The sequence below is a fragment of the Mobula birostris genome, chromosome 26 (genome assembly GCF_030028105.1).
Source record: "Mobula birostris isolate sMobBir1 chromosome 26, sMobBir1.hap1, whole genome shotgun sequence".
NCBI lineage: Eukaryota > Metazoa > Chordata > Chondrichthyes > Myliobatiformes > Myliobatidae > Mobula > Mobula birostris.
In genome coordinates this window covers 7,403,652-7,425,003 of record NC_092395.1, presented here as the reverse complement: position 1 = coordinate 7,425,003, position 21,352 = coordinate 7,403,652, and the positions used below count along the sequence as shown (strand labels likewise).

At 43.8% G+C, this 21,352-nt stretch overlaps 1 protein-coding gene across 6 annotated transcripts in view; it reads left to right on the top strand.

Moving 5' to 3' along the window:
- Positions 1-21,352, top strand: part of LOC140188351 (phospholipid-transporting ATPase IC-like) — a 158,616-nt gene that overhangs the window by 64,072 nt on the left and 73,192 nt on the right. For 5 of the 6 annotated variants that reach the window (XM_072244525.1, XM_072244522.1, XM_072244523.1 and 2 more), the window contains 5 exons: positions 5,683-5,748; positions 11,398-11,489; positions 14,333-14,446; positions 18,566-18,664; positions 20,658-20,719. In XM_072244525.1, coding sequence (XP_072100626.1) covers positions 5,691-5,748; positions 11,398-11,489; positions 14,333-14,446; positions 18,566-18,664; positions 20,658-20,719 — 425 coding nt within the window. In that variant the 5' untranslated portion in view covers positions 5,683-5,690. Of the gene's footprint in view, positions 1-5,682; positions 5,749-11,397; positions 11,490-14,332; positions 14,447-18,565; positions 18,665-20,657; positions 20,720-21,352 lie in introns of those variants that run through there. The other variant, XM_072244526.1, reaches the window with a different exon arrangement.

Below are 21,352 nucleotides of genomic sequence, written 5' to 3'. Positions count from 1 at the left end.
AAGAAATGAAAAGGTTGACTATTTTCTAAATGGAGAGAAAATAGAAAAAACAGAGGTGCAAAGGGTCTCGGGGGTACTTGTGCAGGATTCCCTAAAGGTTAATTTGCAGGTTGAGTCTGTGGTGAGGAAGGCAAATGAAATGTTAGCATTCATTTCATGAGGACTAGAATATAAAAGCAAGGAAGAATTGTTGAGATTTTATAAAGCACTGGTGAAGTCTCACTTGGAGTATTGTGAGCAGTTTTGGGCCCTTTATCTGAGAAAGGATGTGATGAAAATTGAGAGGGTTCAAAGGAGGTTCATAAAAATGATTCCAGGATTGAATATCCTGTCATATGAAAACTTTTGATGGCTCCAGGCCTGTATTTGCTGGAATTAGAAGAATGAGGGGTGACCTCATTGAAACCTATCGAATAGTGAAAGGCCTTGACAGAGTGGATGTGCTGAGGATGTTTTCTGTGGTGGGCAGGTCTAAGACCAGAGGACACAGAAGCCTCAGAACAGAGGGGCGTCCTTTTAGAATGGAGATGGGGAGTAAATTCTTTAGCCAGAGAGTGGTGAATCTGTGCAATTCTTTGCCACAGGCAGCTGTGGAGGCCAAATCTTTATGTATATTTAAGGCAGCAGAGGTTGATAGGTTCTTGATTAGTCAGGGCATGAAGGGATATGCGGAGAAAAATAGATTAGCCATGATGAAATGGTAGAACAGACTTGACGGACCAAATGGCCTAATTCTGCTCCTATATCTTATACTCTTATGGTTTTATTCTTGACTAGAGTGATTGCACTACTTCTATAGTTGTTCATAAATTCTATTGTATTTCTTTATTTTTCTGTCTATGTCCAGGAAAAAAATGAATCTCAAGGTAGTATATGATAACCTATAAATATTGATAATAAATTTTACTTTGAAGTCAAAACTCAAGTTTCTATCTAAACTAATCCCATTTTCCAATACTAGGCTGCAGCCTTCAATGCATTGGTAACTCAAGTGCTTTCTACCTACTCGAGCAGTGGGTTCCAGATTGCATCCACCCTCTGTGGGGAAATAATTTGATGCTGGTGCTCAGGATTATTATAAACTCGCTCCATCAACTCTGATGGTTGGCTCACAGGTGCTGGGAAAAGAACAGAAACATCATGAAGGATCCCACCCACCATTCTCATAGAGTGCTTGCCCCACTCCCATCAATTACCACTGTTATTGTACTGTATCTCGAAGTAAGTAAATTTGTAAGAGTTCTAGAGCACAATAGCACAGAAGGAAGCCATTCGGCCCATCTAGTCTGTGCCAAACTCCTATCTCCATCAACCCGCACTTGGACCGCAGCCCTCCATGCCCCTACCATAAACTTGTTCAAACTTCTCTTTAATGTTGAAATTAAATCTGTCTCCACCACTTCCACTGACAGCTCATTCCACACTCCCACCACCCTCCGACTGAAGAAGCTCCCCTTTTGGTTACCTTTAAATATTTCACCTTTCACCCTTAACCCATGACCTGTAGTCTTAGAGTCACTAGACTACAGTCTTAAGTGGAAAAAGCATGTTTACATTTATCCTATCTGTGCCCCTCATAATTGTCTGTACCTCATTGCATATGTTTTAATTATTCTACACTTTAAAATCAAATATGTTCTGCATCCTGTTATTGTTTTTCTCTCCATATACTTCTGTTTCCTATGGTGGGGGGGGTCTAAGACCAGAGGACACAGCCTCAGAATAGAGGGGCATCCATTTAGAACGGAGATGAGGAGGAATTTCTTTAGCCACAGAGTGATGAATCTGTTGAATTCATTGCCATAGGCAGCTGTGGAGGCTAAGTCATTCAGTGTATTTATTATTATGATTATGAAGACACGCAATCCTCTTTTATTATCATTTAGTATTGCATGCATTAAGAAATGATACAATATTTCCTCCGGTGTGATATCACAAAACACAGGACAGACCAAGACTGAAAAAACTGACAAAGCCACATAATTATGACATATAGTTACAACAGTGTAACAATACCATAACTTGATGAAGAACAGTCCATGAGCACAGTAAAAAGTTCAAAGTCTCTCAAATGTCCCACATCTCACGGAGATGGGAGAAGGAAGAAAAACTCTCCCTGCCATGCCCGACCACAGTCCGACTCTGAGTTGTCCGAAAACTTTGAGCCTCCGATCAGTCCTCTGACACCGAATACCGAGCACCGTCTCTATCCGAACGATTTGACCTCAATCTCGGTCACCAGCAGCAGGCAAAGCCGGGGATTTTGAGGCCTTACCTCCGGAAGAATCACGATCTCACAGTAACGACAGCAGCGAATGGGCGTTAAGGCAGAGGTTGATAGATTCTTAATTAGTCAGGGCATGAAGGGATATGGGGAGAAGGGAGGAGATTGGGAGTGAGAGGAAAATTGGATCAGCCAAGACGAAATGGTGGAGGAGACTCGATGGGCCAAATGGCCTAATTTTGTTCCTATATCTTATGGTGTTATGGTTTGGAGTGATCTGTGTGTATGAATAGTCTGCATAACAAAGGTTTTCACTGTATCTCAGTACATGTGACAGTAATAAAAAAACAAAACCATAAGAGATTCTGCAGATGCTGCAAATCCAAAACAACACACACAAAATGCTGGAGGAACTCTGCAGGTCTGCTAGCTTCAATGTGAACTGCCAACCCTTCCCCGAAATGTTGACTCATTTCCATAGATTCTGCCTGGCCTGCTGAGTTCCTCCAGCATTGTGTCTGTGTTACTCTATAATTAAAAACTAATTCCAATTTCCATTGAATAATCCAAACACAATGGCATTAATGGCTGTATTATATATATTGTGCTCTGCTGAATAGCAGTGTTGTCAAGGAATATAGTCTGCTGCTATGTATAATAATGCACAGAATAGGCGACAGCTGAATAGCTCAAATTCATGTGAATGATGTCATAAATTTGGATGCAAAGATTGAGTGTTTTACATCATTTCCCAATGTGAGGAATATATTGCAACCCTGAATATGTTTATTCCAGCTCATTTTTTATGTAATGGGGACCTTTTTGTTTCTGTTTGTCATAGCTCTTGCTGGAATTTACATCTTTACTGTCCCTCATTGTTAGCCTACATTAACAAAATAGATTTCTGTTTGAGTCAAACGGGTTTTAGGGCAGTGGATTGGTATTAGGCAACTTCTCTAGGCTTGGACATGGAGGAGAGGAAGTTACTGAGATACCACATGAAGCAAGGCTTGTGTATATTCTAAAACAAGGATGTAAGGCACTGGAGTATTGTGAGCAGTTTTGGGCCCCTTATCTAAGAAAGAATGTGCTGACATTGGAGAGGGTTCAAAGGAGGTTCAAGAAAATGATTCCAGAATTGAAAGGCTTGTTGTATGAGGAGCATTTGATATCTTTGGACCTCTACTCATTGAAATTCAGAAGAAACCTGTTGAATATTGAAAGGTCTCGATAGAGTAGATGTGGAAAGGATTTTTCCTATAGTGGGGGAGTCTAAGACCAGAAGACCCCGCATCAGGACAGAAGGACGTTCATTGAGAACAGAAATGAGGAATTTCTTCAGCCAGAGGGTGGTGAATCTGTGAAATTTGTTGCCACAGGCGACTGTGGAGGCCAAGTCATTGGGAATGTTTAAGGTGGAGGTTGATAAATTCTTGATTAGTCAGGCCATGAAGGGTTACGGGGAGAAGGCTGAGAGGGAAATGGATCAAATATGATGAAATAGAGCAGACTCAATGGATCAAATGGCCTAATTCTGCTCCTATATCTTATGGTCTTACGAAATGTTCAGAACTAACAATGTTAGACCTCCTAAATGTATTGTTGAAGAGGTCTAATCAGTTAGCAGCCAATGACCGACAAATATGTGGCGATAATGTGATCCATTGAGTCGAGTATGATGTTCTGTAAACGGGTTTTCCTCAGGTGGCTTCAGAGACTGATTCGAGATACAAATAACCGGACGTGAGGGTGGATTCCCTTAATGGAGAACACCTGTGTGTGACTTTCTTTAATGTGGGGAGGCTGATGCACGGGCAGCCATCATACAGTTCTTGACTGATCAAGATCAGGGTCCAGTTGCTTGGAGTGGAAAACGACTGGGGACACTCCACTGCTGTTGTGATGGATATCATCTTCTGCCAGCTTCACCACTGAGGTTTTCTTTGGACTGCTTTTGTCTGGAACCTCTCCTTTGACCTTACCACCAGGGATGATCTTACTAGGAGCTAAACGCTAAGATGGCTAAACACTAGACGGCATCGCTCTCACAAGCCTCTTCACCACGACACGGTGACAACCCCCAGAGAGGAAAAGAGTGAAAATGTGACTCAGAAGAACTGAATAGATAAACTCAGGTTCTTTCCACAAGTTGCATATTTTTACTGCCTGTATAATTTGCGTTTACTTATAAACTCTGGTTTAATTTAGCAGCAGGAGTTATACTAAAATTTCTCGCTATGAATAATACATTGTCAGGGCCATCCCTGGTGGGAGGGTCAAAGGGGAGGTTCCAAACAACGAGTGATCCCAGAGAGACCTCAACTGTGGAGCTGGCAGAAGATGGTGACACATCACAAGAGCAGTGAAGGGTCCCCAGTCATCTTCCATTCCATGCCACCAGACCCTGATCCCGATCTGTCAAGGATTGTGTGGAGGCTGCCTGCGCATCAGACTCTCCACATTAAACAAGGTGACACACAGGCGTTCTCCATTAGGGAAACAAGCCTTATGCAGAACATCATACTCGACTTAAGTGATCACACTAGGCCTACTATTTATCCCTTCTATTTACAACGTACAGCACTGTGCAAAGGTCTTAGGCACATATATATGTAGCTAGGGTGCCTAAGACTTTTGTACAGTGCTGTATTTGTCAACGTGGAGCGGAGAGCGAGTTTGTAAATCTGGCGGGAGCAAAGGATGTTGGGAATGGTGAGGGTGGAGCGCAGCAGGTGGGGCGTGGGACAGGTGGCAGAGGAGAGGTGCCGGGGTGGGGGGGGGGGGTTGTGGTGTGGGTGCAGACACACCCAGCCCTGAGACACCAGGCAAGGTCATTTGATTCCAAACAATAGGTTTATTGATCATTACAGAATGTCTCCCTGATGCTTCCTGTTCCCTTCCCTCTCCCTTCCTCTTTTCCCAACCATGATTCCCCTGTCCCTGGCCCCCTTCCCACTATCAATCCACAACAGAGACCCATATCAGAATCAGATTTAACATCCACGAGAAGCTGGAGGCACTCAGCAGGCCAGACAGCATCTATGGAAGAGAGTAAACAGTCGACGTTTCAGGCTGAGGACTTTCATCAGGCCTGATGAAGGGTCTCGGCCTGAAACATCAACTGCTTATCCTTTCCATGCTGCCTGGCCTGCTGAGTTCCTCCAGCACTTTGTGTGTGTTGCTTGGATTTCCAGCATCTGCAGATCTTCTCAGGTTTATCATTACTACAGTACTATGCAAAAGTCTTAGGCACCCTAACTATATAGTATATGTGCCTAAGATGTTTGTAAGGGATTGCAGGTTGGTGAGTTGAGCCTGAGATTCACCGGCTAAGGGTCTTAGGTAATACCATATTTATATGATACGGGATGTGTCAAATTTCAAACCGCGACTGAAGAACTTTACTACACGTGTTCAGAGTTTCCGTTATTGAGCAATCCTTTGTTTTAATCTTTCAGGTGCCAAAATGAACCATTCCGAATCTTCAGATTCAGCTAGTTGTGAGACGCTTCAGCTGACAGATGGTAAGATACATGTGCTCTTACGTTCACATTACAGCACGATTGGCAGAGAAGAGCCAGTAACATCATGAAGGATCCCACCCACCCTGCTGATGGACTGTTTGTCCCACTCCCATCAGGGAGAAGGCTATGTACTATCCATGCCAGGACCACTAGACTGAAAAACGGTTACTTTCCCCAAGCAGTAAGGCTGATCAACACCTCCACCCACTAACCCACCCCAGTCACACCCCCAAGCACGATTACTTTATCATTTCCTGTCAGAGTCACCTTATGTTCAGACATCCCTGTGTGCCTAGTGTCACTTTATGGACATACAATCCATCAATGTGTATAAGCTACCTTATGTGTGTGTGTGTCTTTTGATCTCCATCAGATCTGAAGTAACAATTATTTCGTTCTTCTTTACACTTCTGTACTGGAAATAACATGAACCAATCTTGAATCTTGAATTCTTTATTAGAGTTAACACCCTTATCTGCTCATACTCAGAAGTCCAGAGAACCGAGACATTCCAACCCCATCGTATCTCATCCCAATAGACTTGCCCAGTGCGGTTTGGCATGGCACATCTCTGGAAAATGGGGCTAGTACTGTGCTGTGAGGGGCAGAGTTTACCTGCTTGACATCACGGTCAAGAATGTAACCAGCACAATTCAAAGTCAAAGTCAGAATAACTTTATTATTGAATATACGTCACCATATTCTTTTGTGAGATTCATTTGCTTGCAGGCATTTTCAGGAAAATCAAGAAATACAACAGAATTTATGAAAATCATAAACAAAGACTGACAAACAACCAATGTGCAAAAGAAGACAAATGGAGCAAATTAAAAATAAATAAGTAAATAAATAGTACTGAGAACATGAGTTGTAGACTCTTTGCAAGTGAGTCTGTAGGTGGAATCATTTCAGAGTTGGGGTGAGTGAAGTTATCCATGCTGGTTCAGGAGCCTGATGGTTGAGGGGTAATAGCTGTTCCTGAACTTTGTGGTATGTCATCCTACCTCCTGAGTGGCAGGGGTCCTTGATGATGGATGTTGCTTTCCTGTAGCAGTGGTCCTTGAAGGATTTGCTCAGGCGTGCGATGGGCTTTGTGATCTTCCGGTTTATCACAGCGATGGTGAATCACAGAGACGCCTTACTGGCAGTAAACAAAACTACTAATTACTCTATCGATCACACTTTTTCTAGAAAACAATCACTACAAACCATAGCCTGTAATATCCTGATCGGATTTGAGCTTTTGAACCGCCTATACGACCTGGCATGTTTGCGATGTGAACTGAAATCTTAAAGGTGCAGTAGTGGCGTAGTGTGGCGTGTACAGGCCGAACTGAGGTTAGCGGGGACCTGGGACCGTGAGCAAGGACCAAGCCAGTACTCAGGATGTGCTGGAACAGGCCTGGAGCTGATTCGAAGCTGCTGATCTGAGGTGAGACAGAGTCTCGGCAGCAGGGCCCCAGCGCGAAAGCCAGGAATAGGCCAATGTTTAACTGATTTAAGCACGGGGCAAATTTGGAAAGGTTAGTTTTGTGCTGAATCACTGGTGGAGCTCGGGCCCGAGAGTGAGGGAGGAACCAATGTTCGGCCGATTTAAGTACCAGGCCAGATTGAAAAGGTCAGGGTGTTAGGGCTGAAGGTGGGGGACGGACCAGTGTTTGGTTCACTGTTTACTCGCCTCTGTGCTGAACTGAGTCCATGGCCTGCAGCTAACAGGCACCTGGACCTGCCACAGTGATGACTGGCTTGGGGGCTGTGAATTCACTTCCATGAACTTTAGTTCAGAATGTTATTTGCTTACATTTTATTGTTCACACGATTTGTTCCTTTGTGCACATTGGGTGTTTGGTCTTTTTTTAATGGGTTGTATTCGGTTTCTTTGTTTTGTGGCTGAATTTCAAGGTTGTATATAATACAGATGATAATTTTCTATTTATTTACCTATTGAGATACAGCTCAGAGAAGACCCTTCTGGCCCTTCGAGCTGTGACGCCCAGCAATCCCCTGATTTACTCCTAGCCTAATTTTTGAACTTTGAACTTTGATGGACTGGGCTGTATCTACCATTTTCTGCAGACTGTTTCATTCCTGGGCACTGGGGACTCGTAACCAGGCCGTGGTGCAACCAGTCAGGATACTCCCCTCTGTCGATCTGTAGAAGTTTGTCAAAGGCCAAGGGAGAAGAATCCGGTAATGGTGTAATGAATACCAACAAATGCTTCTGGTCAGTGAACCATCCATGGTTCAGTAGCACCATTCACACTTCTAAGTCAGAAGGTTGTGGGTTGGTGTCTCAATTGGAGAGAATTGAGCTCAAAATCTAGTCCATACTATTGTATGGCGTTACCACAGGTCTGTCAAACAAGCCATAAATTTCAGATATGACTCCTCCCACCCACTTTAGAACACAGAATGGTACAGCACAGTATATGCTCTATGGACCACAATGTTGTGGCAACCCTTTGACCTGTGCAAAAGTCTTAAGCACATGTATATAGCAAGACTTTTGCACAGTACTGTAGTAATTTTCTGTATTGTGCTGTTCTGCTGTAGCAAAAAAAAAACAAATTTTATGACATATATGAGCCATGATAAACCTGATTCTAGAGCAGGAAGGAGGCAGGGAGACGGGAATCATGGTTGGGGAAAGGGGAAGTGAGGGGGGAGGGAGTGGGAAGCACCAGAGAGACATTCTGTAATGATCAATGGACCAATTGTTTGGGAACATGGTGTCTCAGAGCTGGGTGTGTCTGCACCCATCCCACACCCTGCCCCGGCACTCCTTCCTGCCACTTGTCCCACACCCCTCCTACGACACTCCACCCTCGTCATTCCTAATATCCTTTGCTCGTGCCAGATTTACAAAGTTGCTCTCCGCTCCACGTTGACAAATACAGTACTGTGCAAACATCTCAGGCACCCTAGCTGTATATACGTGCCCGAGACTTTTACACAGTACTGTGACAAGGCATCCATTAGTCTTGCAAGACCATGGACCTGCGCCTGGAAAGTCTTCGCTCTCCAGGGTGCAGGCCTGGGCAAGGTTGTATGGAAGACCAGCAGTTGCCCATGCTGCAAGTTTCCCGTCTGCACGACACCAATGTTGTCCAAGGGAAGGGCAGTAGGACCCATACAGCTTGGCACCAGTGTCATCGCAGAGCAATGTGTGATTAAGTGCCTTGCTCAAGGACACAACACGTTGCCTCGGCTGGGTCTCGAACTCACAACCTTCAGGTCGCTAGTCCAATGCCTTAACCACTTGGCCACGTGCCCACACAGTACTGTACTGCAATGTTAAAATAGCAGGAAGATAGTTTCAAAAACTGGTGAACTACACTGTTCTGTTCATTAAAGTGTGCAGCAGACCAAAGGAAAGCAGACATAATTATGAATATATCATAACAAAGGATATACAGCTGTAAGTAGTCTGGTTTCCAGGGAACTTTAGTAAACTTGTACAGGACACAGAAGTTCAAAATTAATCCTTGAACTGACCCTTGGCTTGTGATATATAATCCAGACCTTTTCTCTTAACTGGTTTCCTGCTTCTTTTCAGCAACTCCACACACCGAGTAGGTGATTATACAGTTACCATTCACACCATTCTCCCTCGGGTTTATTGTTCATGTGACGGGTGTGACTTACATCAACACTGTAGGTATCAGGCTCGTGGCTTAGTTATTTAATTTTTTGTCTCAACACACAATTGATGCAGCTATTGAGCACACAGCAATTTGCTGGAGATTTGATCTGACCCGTTTTGTTAGGGGTCCTCTCACTTGTACAAGGGCTCAGAGCTCTTGCCACCTGATACTTTACAGGCAGCCTCTACTTCATTCTGCGCTGTTCTGTGACTCTGCGGCGAGGTGGTTGTTTACCACTTCGTCTGGCAGCTCATTCCACACTCCCACCACTCTCTGTGTGAAGAAGCCCCCCCCCCCAATGTTCCCTTTAAACTTTTCCCCCTTCACCCTTAACCCATGTCCTCTGGTTTTTTTCTCCCCTTGCCTCAGTGGAAAAAGCCTGCTTGCATTCACTCTATCTATACCCATCATAATTTTATTCACCTCTATCAAATCTCCCCTCATTCTTCTACGCTCCAGGGAATAAAGTCCTAACCTATTCAACCTTTCTCTATAACTCAGTTTCTCAAGTCCCGGCAACATCCTTGTAAACCTTCTCTGCACTCTTTCAACCTTATTTATATCCTTCCTGTAATTTGGTGATCAAAACCGCACACAATACTCCAAATACGAGGATATCAATATTAATGCGAGAATTCGAGTTAAAGACCCTAGCCTTGCTAGTTCTTCAGGATAAAAGGTTATGCTAGCACCTCCATCATCCCACAAGCAGAGGAACCATTCGGTCAGTGATTCCCCAGACCTTCGTTTAAAACAAGCAGCCATCTCAGATAGCTCCTTATCATAATACTTCTTGTACTCGAGAGTCTGTACTCCCGGCTGCCCATGGACGTTTTTCTGAGAAGTCACCACAGCAGGCCGAGCCTGCAATAGTTCTGGGGCAAAAGCAGTTTCCCCCTCACCAAAGGACCCATTATCATTATCATCATACCATATATCCCCATCCCAGGTCTCTGGGTCTCCTCTGGATAGCATCACAGATATATGCTGTGAAATGTTGTTTTGTATCAGCATTTCAGAATCAGAATCAGGTTTAGTATCACCAGCATTTGCCACTACCTTTTATAGGATTTTCCATTCGAAGGCATTGGTGTTTCCATACCAGGCTGTGATGCAGCCAGTCAATACACTCTCCACTGCACGTCTATAGAGTTTTTGATGTGGTGCCCGGTCTCCGCTGGCTCCTCAGGAGGAAACACTGTACGTCCACCAACACAAGCCGCCCGGAAGTGAAGCTCGTTCCAAAGCAGAGTTGTAGTGTGGCTACACCTTGTGCCAACCACAACAAGCAAATGAAGGCAGAAGGAGAAAATATAAAGCAAAAACCTGACTCAACATTGAATCCCGAAGAAGGGTCACTTCTCTGTTTCCCTCTGTAGATGCTATCTGACCGATTGAGTTCCGCTTTCTCAGGCTGAGCTAGTCGATCACCTGTAATATTGGTCCTGTATTTTTTACCTTCTTCCTTAGCAAGGTTCAATGTTCAAAGTAAATTTATAGTCAAAGAACGTGGAAGTCACCACATACTACCCTGAGATTCATTTTCCTGCAGGCTCTCGCAGTAAAACAAAGAAATACAATAGAATCAGTGAAAATCCACAAAGACTGATAAGCAACCAATGTGCAAATGAGGGGAAGGCGTACCCAGCCCAACCTTCCGGACAACTCCTCCTCATCTACATTTTACAACTTCTGCGTTCTTTTACCTGAGCTCTTTATCTCTACCTGCTCCCACTTAATCACTGACCACCTAACCTTGCTTGCAACTTACCACTGTGGTCACCTTGGTTTTACCCGATCAGCAACATCACTCTCCCTCATCCTCCCTGCAGATGAACAGCTTCTTCAATCCCCTTCCCCATTTCTGACCAAAAGGAGTCTTTGATCTAAGATGTTGATGCAGTTTGTCTTCCTGCGGATGCAGCCTGACCTGCTGAGTATTTCCAGCATAGACTGATTTTACTTTAAGCAAATAATTACAACAGTTTGATATTCTCTCTTGCAGACCGCAACTGGGAAGTGAGGGCTAACAATGTGAGCTACCACACTCAGATTAAGGAACGCGCCTTCCTCTGCTTTAAGAAACGGAAATATGCTGTAAGTCCTTTCCTTTAACCAGGCATGTGGTGTGCTGAGTAACATGTACCCAAAGTTAAAGTCGAGTTTATTGCCGTAGGCACAAGTACTTCTGGAACCAGCTGCAATGACGACTGGCTTCATTGCTGTGAATCAGAATCAGGTTTAATATCACTGGCATACGTCATGGAATTTATTGTTATTTGGCAGCAGGTACAGGGAAATACATAATAGTTAACAACTGTTAAAATAAAAGTAGTTAGTGGAGTGCTTGTGGGTTCAATGTCCATTCAGAAATCTGATAGCAGAGGGGAAGAAGCTGTTCCTGAATCATTGAATGTATGTCTTGTGCCTTCAGGCTCTTGTACCTCCTCCTTGATGTTGGCAATGAGGAGAGGGCATGTTCTGGGTGATTGGGGTCCTTAATGATGGATACCACCCTTTTGAGGCAATGCCCCTTGAAGATGTCCTGGATGCTGGGGAGGCTAGTGCCCATGATGGAGCTGGCTGAGGTTACAACTTCCTGCAGCTTATTTAGATCCTGTGCAGTGGCCCCTCCATACTCACTTTTGTGAATTTAATTCTGAATGTTCTTTGCTTGCTATTTATTGTTTGCGCGATCTATTCTTTATGTTGCACACTGGGTGTTTGACAGTTTTTTTTAATGGGTTCTATTGACTTTCTTTGTTTTTGTGGCTGCCTATAAGGAGATGAATCTTAAGGTTGTATAAAATATACATACTTTGATAATAAATGTACTCTGAGCTTTGAACGTTAAATGTATGACAAGTACAATAAAAAGCTCATCTGCAGCAGCATTACAGAAATAAAGAGAGAGATTAGTGCTATTATCACACGGATATCAAATCAGACAGTGAAACGCATCCATTACATACTGAAGGCAGCTCACAAGTGCCTCCGCACTGTACTCCCCTCCCAGAATCAAACATGTGGATTGTTTTTAAGTGAGAGGCAGTAAGGTTATCAGCTAGCACTGATAATGTCTATTCTAAATAGTGTTCTTGAAGTTCAAAGTTCAAAGTAAATTTACTATCAACGTACGTGCATGTCACCATATACTATCCTGGGATTCATTCTCACAGGCAGTTAGAGCAAAATAAAGAAATATGATAGAATAAATGAATAACTATACATAACTAAAGACTGTCTGACAACCAATGTGCAATAAAAGACAAATCATGCAAAAATAAATAAAGTGAATTAGGGCAGTACAGTAGCATAGTGGTTAGCACAACAGTTTATAGTACCAGCAACCCAGTTCAATTCCTGCCACTGTCGGTAAGGAGTTTGTACGTTCTCCCCGTGACCAAATGGTTTTCCTCCAGTTGCTCTAGTTTCGTCCCACTGTCTAAAGATGTACTGGTTGTCAGGTTAATTGATCACTGTAAATTGTTCCATACTTATCCACTGATATCTATTATACACCCACTGACTCTCACAGCTACCTGGACTATTCCTCTTCCCACCCTGTTACTTGGAAAAATGCTATCCCCCTCTTTCAATTCCTCCGTCTCCGCCGCATCTGCTCTCAGGAGGAGGCTTTTCATTTCAGAACAAAGGAGATGTCCTTTCTTCAAAGAAAGGGGCTTCCCTTCCTTCGCCATCAACGCTCCCCTCAAACATATCTCTTCTGTTCCATGCACATCTGAACTCGCCCCATCCTCCTGTCACCCCACCAGGGATAGGGCTCCTCTTATCCTCACCTACCACCCTACCGGCATCCGTGTCCGGCACATAATTCTCCGCCATCTCCAGCGGGATCCCACCACCAAGCACATCTTTCCCTCTCCCCCCACTTTCTGCTTTCCACAGGGATTGCTCCCTACATGACTCCCTTGTCCATTCAACCCTCCCACTGACCTCCCTCCTGGCACTTATCCTTGCAAGTGGAACAAATGCTACATCTGCCCCTACACCTCCTCCCTCACTACCATTCAGGGCCGCAAACGGTCCTTCCAGGTGAGGTGACACTTCACCTGTGAGTCTGTTGGGGTCACTTACTGTGTTCGGTGCTCCTGGTGTGGCCTCCTGTATATTCGTGAGACCCGATGTAGATTGGGAGACCGCTTTGCGAGAACGAGCGGGATTCTCCAGTAGCCACCCATTTGAATTCCACTTCCCATTCCCATTCCAATATGTCAGTCCACGGCCTCCTCTACTGTCGCGATGAGGCCACACTCAGGCTGGAGAAGCAAAACCTTATACTCTGTCTGGGCAGCCTCCAACCTGAGGGCATGAGCATTGATTTCTCTAACTTCTGGCAATGGCCACCACCACCCACCCTTTCACCATTTTCCATCCTCTTTGCCCTCTATCACCTTATCTCCTTATCTGCCCACCGCCTCCCTCTGGTGCTCCTCCCCTTTTTCTTTCTTCCATGGCCTTCAGTCCCTTCCTATCACATTCCCCCTTCTCGAGCCCTCTATTTCTTTCACCAATCAACTTCCCAGCCCTTTACTTGATGCCTCCCTGCCTCCCCCCCCCCCAGTTTCCCCTATCACCTTATGTTTCTTCCTCCTCCCTCCCCCCCAAGTCTGACTCCTCATCTTTTTCTCTCCAGTCCTTGAAGGGTCTGGGCCTGAAATGTCGACTGTCGTTTTTCCGATAGATATTGCCTGCCTGCTGGGCTCCTGTGCGGTCACCTGAAGGAGTGCTAATTTACTTTACTGACGCCGTTGTTAATGAAGCACTCATTCCGTTGGTTTACTGAACACCAAAGTGAAATGACAGCAGCAGTAAAGGTTTCCTTAAACCAAATGCCACATAACTCGGGGTATTATGAAGATGCAGAAATGTTTTACAGTGACCTCAAACTCATCACTCTCACATAAACTTAATTCCAGGACAATAAAATCAAGACCTCTAAGTACAACATTATTACATTTCTACCTCGGAACCTGTTCGAACAGTTTCAACGAATCGCTAACTTCTACTTCTTGCTGATTTGTATCCTCCAGGTAAGCTCTGTTTGGTCACCGCTATACGTAGCATTTGGGTGTCAATGTAAAAGAAATGCCATTAACGGCAGAAGAATGTTTACATTGTGTGAAATCTCAAGTCGTCAGGTTTATTGTCATTTCACTATATACATGTATACCGTCAAACGAGACAACGTTTCTCCGGACCAGGATGCAGAGCGCCACCATACACATAACGCACAAGAAGTTGGGAAAGTAAGGGTTAAATCTACAGATGCATTACACATCAACAAAGAAAGTAAAGGTACAGATCAGATTAACCAGCGCCCACTTTGAATGTGATGTGCCAGGGAGTTCAGAAGTCTAATGGCCTGGGGGAAGAAACTGTTTCCCATTCTGACCGTTCTTGTCTTAATGCATCGGAGTCTCCTGTCTGAAGGTAGAAGGTCAAAGAGGATGCTGGATGGATGGGTGGGATCCTTGATAATACTAAGGGCCCTGCATATGCAGTGCTCCTGATAAATATTCCTGATAGATGGTAGGGAGACCCCTGTGATTCCTCTTGTCTGTTGTGCACTGTACCCAAACTTAATCACTATTAAACAATAGTTAATAGTCAAGACAAGTCAAGTTTATTGTCATTTAACTATATACATGAATAGTGCCAAACAAGACAACATTTCTCCAAACCAGGGTGGAAAGTACAATAGTACACACAACACACATTAGCCTAGGAGAGTAAGAATTAAATCTACAAATGAATTATGCATATATAAACAAGGTAAAGTGCAAAAATTAGATATTGTAGTATACACTGCAAATTATCCGGTGACACTTTGAATGTGTTGTGGAAGGGAGTTCAGAAGCCTAATGGCCTGAGGGAAGAAACTGTTTCCCATCCTGACCGTTCTTGTCTTTATGAAGTTAATAGTGCAGTTGATTAAATCCATACTGTTCACTGGAGGAATATGTTGGATTTAGTTTGTGAAGGAACAATGCGTAATATAGACTCAGTATCACTTTATTAGGTACACCTCCTCATTAATGCAAATATTGTATTAGCCAATCATGTGCCAGTAACTCAGTGCATAAAAGCATGGAAACATGGTCAAGAGGTTCAGTTGTTGTTCAGACCAAACACCAGAATGGGGAAGAAATGTGATCTAAGTGACTTTGACCATGGAATGATTGTTGGTGCCAGATGGGATGATTTGAGTATCTCAGAAACTGCTGATATCCTGGGATTTTCCTGCACAACAATCTTTAGAACAGGGATTCCCATCCATGGACACCTCGGTTAATGTAAGGGCACGTGCCTTAAGAAAGTTTGAGTATCTTTGCTGTATAGTTCACAGAGAACGGTGTGAAAAACAAAGAAACATCCCGTGAATGGTAATTCTGTGGGCAAAAATACCTTGTTAATGACAGAGGTCAAAGGAGATTGGTCAGGTTGGTTCAAGCTGAAATTCGTTAATTTTTTTATTTAGCAATACAGTGCCGAGCAGGCCTTTCTGGGCCTTTGGGCCGAGCTGCCCCAGCAACCCCTCAACCCTGATTAACCCTAACCCCGAACACCAAACTCCGGAGCACCTCAAGCTGTGATAGCATCACGTTAACCGCGACGCTGCCTTGGTGCCCATGATGACCATGCATTACAACAGTGGTGTGCAGAACACGTCAGACCTTGAAGTGGACGGGCTACAGCAGCAGAAGATCACGAACATACCCACAGCGGTCACTTCATTAGGTACAGGAGCTAGTTATTATTGAAACCACTGAGTGTAACAATCGTTGATTGTCTCAATGGCCCAAACCTTCCTTCAGGCAGTGACATGTTGGACTCTGATACCTGCTGTTGTTTTCCTAAATATTACATGAACAAAGAACGAGCAAGAAAGAGGAGCTGAGAGAACAAAGGAAAGACAAAGGGAAAAGTAGTTGTGATCTCGGTCTCGGAATAAACATTACAAAGCAAAGAATTAACCTGTAAGACAACCAGGTCATTATGACATGACACCTGATACTGAAAACTAAGACGTTTCTAGAAAAGTACAGAAGAAACTACCTTAATTGCTGGAAAATTCAGTGAAAAGTTGCACATTTATATAAAAATGCAAGCAAGCATAAGGAAGTTAAAGCGCAAGACAAATAGCAATATCCTTATAGATATGTTTAAAATCACAAGAGGCATGGATAAGGTGGATATAACAGTCTTTTCCCCAGGGTGGGAAAGTCCAAAATCAGGAATCATAGATGTAGATTTGTCACTGAGAGGGGGAAGATTAAAAAGGAAGCGGTGGGCTAATGTTTTCACTCAGAGGGTGGTGAGTATACAGAATGAGCTCAATCTACCAGAGGAAATGGCTGAAGCAGGTCCAGGAGCCTGAAGTCCTGAAGAAGGGTCTCGGCCCGAAATGTGGACTACTTATTCATTTCCATGGATCCTGCCTGGCCTGTTGAGTTCCCCCAGCATTCTGTGTGTGCTGCTCTGGATTTCCAGCATCTGCAGAATCTCCCATGTTCAATAGTATCAGTTAAGAAGCTCTTGGATAGACAGGTGCGGGGGAGGGGTGCTCAGAGGGATGTGAGCGAATGGTCTGGATGGGCCAAAGGGCCTGTAGCTGTGCTGCATTGCACTGTGGTCCCATAATGTCACAGGTAGTGTGAATGCGTGTTTGATGTTCAGCAAAGACAAGAAGGCCTGAAGCTGTGACAGGTAGATCATATCTTTTACAGAGGAGAATGTTAGACATGCCCATGTCTACATTAAGGGGAGTCCAGAGGAGGTTCACAAGAATAATCCAGGATTGAAAGGGTTAACTTTTGATGGCTCTGCGCTGGAATTTAGAAGAATAAGAGGGAATCTCATTGGAACCTATTGAATATTGAATGGCCTGGATAGGGTTGATGTGCAGAGGATGATTCCTACAGTTAGGAAATCTAGGACCAGGGGCACAGCCTCAGAATATGTCATGCTTTTAGAATGGAGATGAGGGGGAATTTCTTTAGCCAGAGGCTTGTGAATCTAAGGAATTCATTGCTACTCATAGCAGTGGAGACCAAGTCACTGGGTATATTTAAAGCAGAGGTTGATAGGTTCTTGATTAATAAGGGTTTCAAAGGTTACGGGGAGAAGGCAGGAAAATGGGGTTGAGAGGGAAAATAAATCAGCTATGATCGACTGATGGAGAAGACTAGATGGGCCATATTCCGCTCCCATGACTTTGGGTCTTAAGGTGTTGGTGGAGAGTGGTGAATTTACTTTGGAATTCTCTTTGAAGTTTGAGAGAGAAGAACAGAGTTAACGTTTCAGGTGGGTAAACCAACAATAGGACTGATTCAGAGGAGAAGAGTTACCTGTAGTTGTAGAGTTCAACAGTGAGTCTGGAAGGCTGCAGTGTGCCCAGAAGGAAGTTGAGGTGCTATTCCTCAGAAGATTATTGCTTTATTTGGTTTATCTTGTACAGAACGAACAATCTTTTTACCTGTTTTTTTTTGTTATGCCATATACACTCAGTGACCACTTGTACCTAACAAAGTCACCACTGAGTGTATGTTCATGGTCTCCTGCTGCACCCCTTCCACTTCAAGGTTCAATGTGTTGTGCATTCAGAGACGCTCTTCTGCACAACACTGTTATAACGTGTGGTTATTTAAGTCACTGTCACCTTCCTGTCAGCTTGAACCGTCTGGCCATTCTCCTCCGACCGCTGTCATTAACAAGGCTTTTTCACCACAGAGTTGCTGCTCACTGGATGTTTTTGTTTTGTTTTTCACACTATTCTCTGTAAACCCTAGAGCCTGCTGTGCGTGAAAATTCCAGGAGATCAGCAGTTTCTGAGATACACAAACCACCCCATCTGGCACCAACAATCACTTAGTCAAAGTCACTTAGATCACATTTCTTGCCCATTCTGATGTTTGGTCTGAACAACAACTGAACCTCTTGACCATGTCTGCATGTTTTTATGCATTGAAATGCTGCCACATGATAGGCTGATCAGATAATTGCATTAATGAGTGGCTGTACCCAAACAAAAGTGGCCACTGAGTGTAAATCCAGTGAAATGAGACAAAAGCTGAGAAGGTTTATCAGGATTGGGATGTGGGATCTGGAGATCCCTCCCTTCTCATCTGAATGTTCTTCCTTTTGATCAGACCATTCCAGCGATCTCCACATTGCCATGGTTCACGACATTGATTCCACTGACATTTGTCCTGGCAGTAACAGCAGTGAAGGACATCATTGATGACATTGTGAGTACCTCCCCAGCCATTCTCCACTGACAATGCTCCCCTGCATTTATATAGTGCCTTTAACATGCTGAAATTGCTGCACAGTGACTGAGAGACCAAGAGTTCATCTTAATCATATAAGAGATCATATAAGCAGGTTGGAAGCTGTTCTACTTCTGCAGGAGAAGATTTCTTCTTCACCAGCCCTTTACACTTTCCACCTATCACCTCCCAGCTTCTTACTTCATCCCCCTCCCTCACCCGTCTGGCTTTATCTATCACTTTCTAGCTGGTTTTCCATCCCCTCCCCGATCTTCATATTCTGACGTCTTCCCTCTTCCTTTCCAGTCCTGACGGAGGGTCTTGCACCGAAACATCGACTGTTCATTCTTGTCCTTAGATGCTACCTGACCTACTGAGTTCCTCCAGCATTTTGCGTGTGTTGCTCTGGATTTACAGCATCTGCCGAATCCCTGTGTTTATGGAAGCTGTTCTATTGGTATATATAGGCCTTCCTCATGTTCACTGCTATTGAATCAGAATCAGGTTTAATATCACTGATACCTGTCATGTAAGTTGTTTTGTGGCTGCAGTACATTGCAGTAAGAACTATAGAACTTCCAGTCAAGATGGCAATACCGTATGACGTGGCAGCTCTCTGGTAGTCAAAAAGCCAAGAAATCTGACTAAAAACATCATTAGAAATAACTTTTCTGAGGTAAATTGTGTTAAATTATCGCTGCAAGCAGTGAAGGAGTGAGCGATGGTGAGGCGAGTTTGGGGGATGATCCGAGATGGTGGATTGCAGAATCACTGCAGATGAGGTTCCGATGCCTGTACAAATGGCCCAGGTGCAAGGCTGGATCGCTCTGGGTGCCAAGCTGACTTCAAGAGCTGGAGAGTGGCTTCGGGCTGGGCAGCGTGGTCTAGACCCACAGCCTTTCGCAGTAGCCGGGTCCGAGTTCGAGGTACGACTGCTGTTTAGACAATTTAAACGCTGGCCCATATTGGAGGTGAGAGCCGATTTCATTCGCTTTCCACAATGTTTTACTGATCTCTCCAGGGAGCTGGAGCTGGAGCTGGAGCCTTTCGCTATTCCGTTTTTTGGTCTGAAAAAGCCGGGGTGTTGGGATCTGAGGCGAGAGCTGATTTTGCTTGTTCTCTGTGATGGTCACTCCTCTCTCCGTGGCACTGAGGCTATGAAGACTGACCTGGCTGCTGTGCTCTGTGCCCACTAATATGATGAACTGATAAGGGAGGCTTCAGGCCTACTGCGGGCTGAACCGGGGTTCGGATCTGAGGACTCAGTTTTGGTTCGGAATGTTGTTGTTCACTTCAATTGTTTGCAAGATCTGTATTTTATTTTTCTTCCTCTTGCGCATTGGGTGTTGGTCTTTTTTTTATTTTTGTGTTTTTTTAAAAAATTGGTTTCTTTCAGGTTTCTTGCTTTGTGGCTACCAGTGAGCTAACAAATCTCAAAGTTGTATAATTTATACTTAATTTGATAATAAATACATGTACTTTGAATCTGAAAGTAGTGGAAAAAAAGGGCAAAAATAAAGAGTTCATGGTGGGTTCAACGTCCATTCAGAAATCTGACGGCAGAGGGGAAGAAGCTGTTCCTAAAACACTGAGTGTGTACCTCCTCCTTGATGTTACATGCAGAGGAGAATATAAGCTTCTCCAGTTTAAATGCAAAGATTAGATGGGCCAGAGAGCCTGTTTTTATGCTGTGCTTTTCTATGACCGTGACTCCAATCTTTTCCATTCTTTTACTTATTTCTCATTGCATTGACTTATCATGGATAAAATGCTGCTTATAATTTGCTTCATGAACTGACATATTACTTAATCATTGCAAATAATATTTGACATTCAAGTGGTATGTTTGGTTTGTTCATACTGACATAAATATTTTATTTTAAACTTAATATTTCACAGTGAATTTTCTTTAACTTTACAGCAGAAAACTGTAACAAATAGCATGGATGATATTTTAGCTTTGTGTTGCTAGGCACGCCATAAGAGTGACCGGGAGATCAACAACAGACCATGTGATGTTCTTGTGGGCTGGAGGTAAGCTGTAAATCATTGCACAGATTAATGGATATCAACACAGATACTAATCTCTGCACAGGTAGCAGCTTTGGGTAAGAAATAATGATCTTTTCCTATGAATGATTCAGAATCAGGTTTAATATCACTGGCATATGTTGTGAAATCTGTTGTTTTGTGGCATTCCCATGGGTTCTCCCCATGACCCTGTGGGTTTTCTTTACGCACTCCAGTTTGCTCCCACATTCCAAAGGCGTACCGTACGGGTTCGGGTTAGTAAGTCGCGGACACGCTATGTTGGCACGCGGAGTGTGGTGACACTCACAGAAGTTGCCGGCTGTCCCCAGCACATCTCTGATTGTGTTGGTCGTTAACGCAGGTGACACATTTCACAATGTTTAGATCTACATGTGACAAATAAAGTTCATTCTTTGCAATTTACTTTTATTTATTTTTATTTAGTGATCCTGCACGGCAACAGGCTCTTCGGCCCAATGAGCCCATGCTGCCCAAATAACGCCCATGTGACCAATTAACCTACTGATCCATATATATGCTGAAAGTAGAATGAAGGGGGTAATTCTTACAGTCTTAGGACTGAAATTTGAAAAAATAGAATTATTAAAATAAATATTTATTGTTTGTATATGGGTG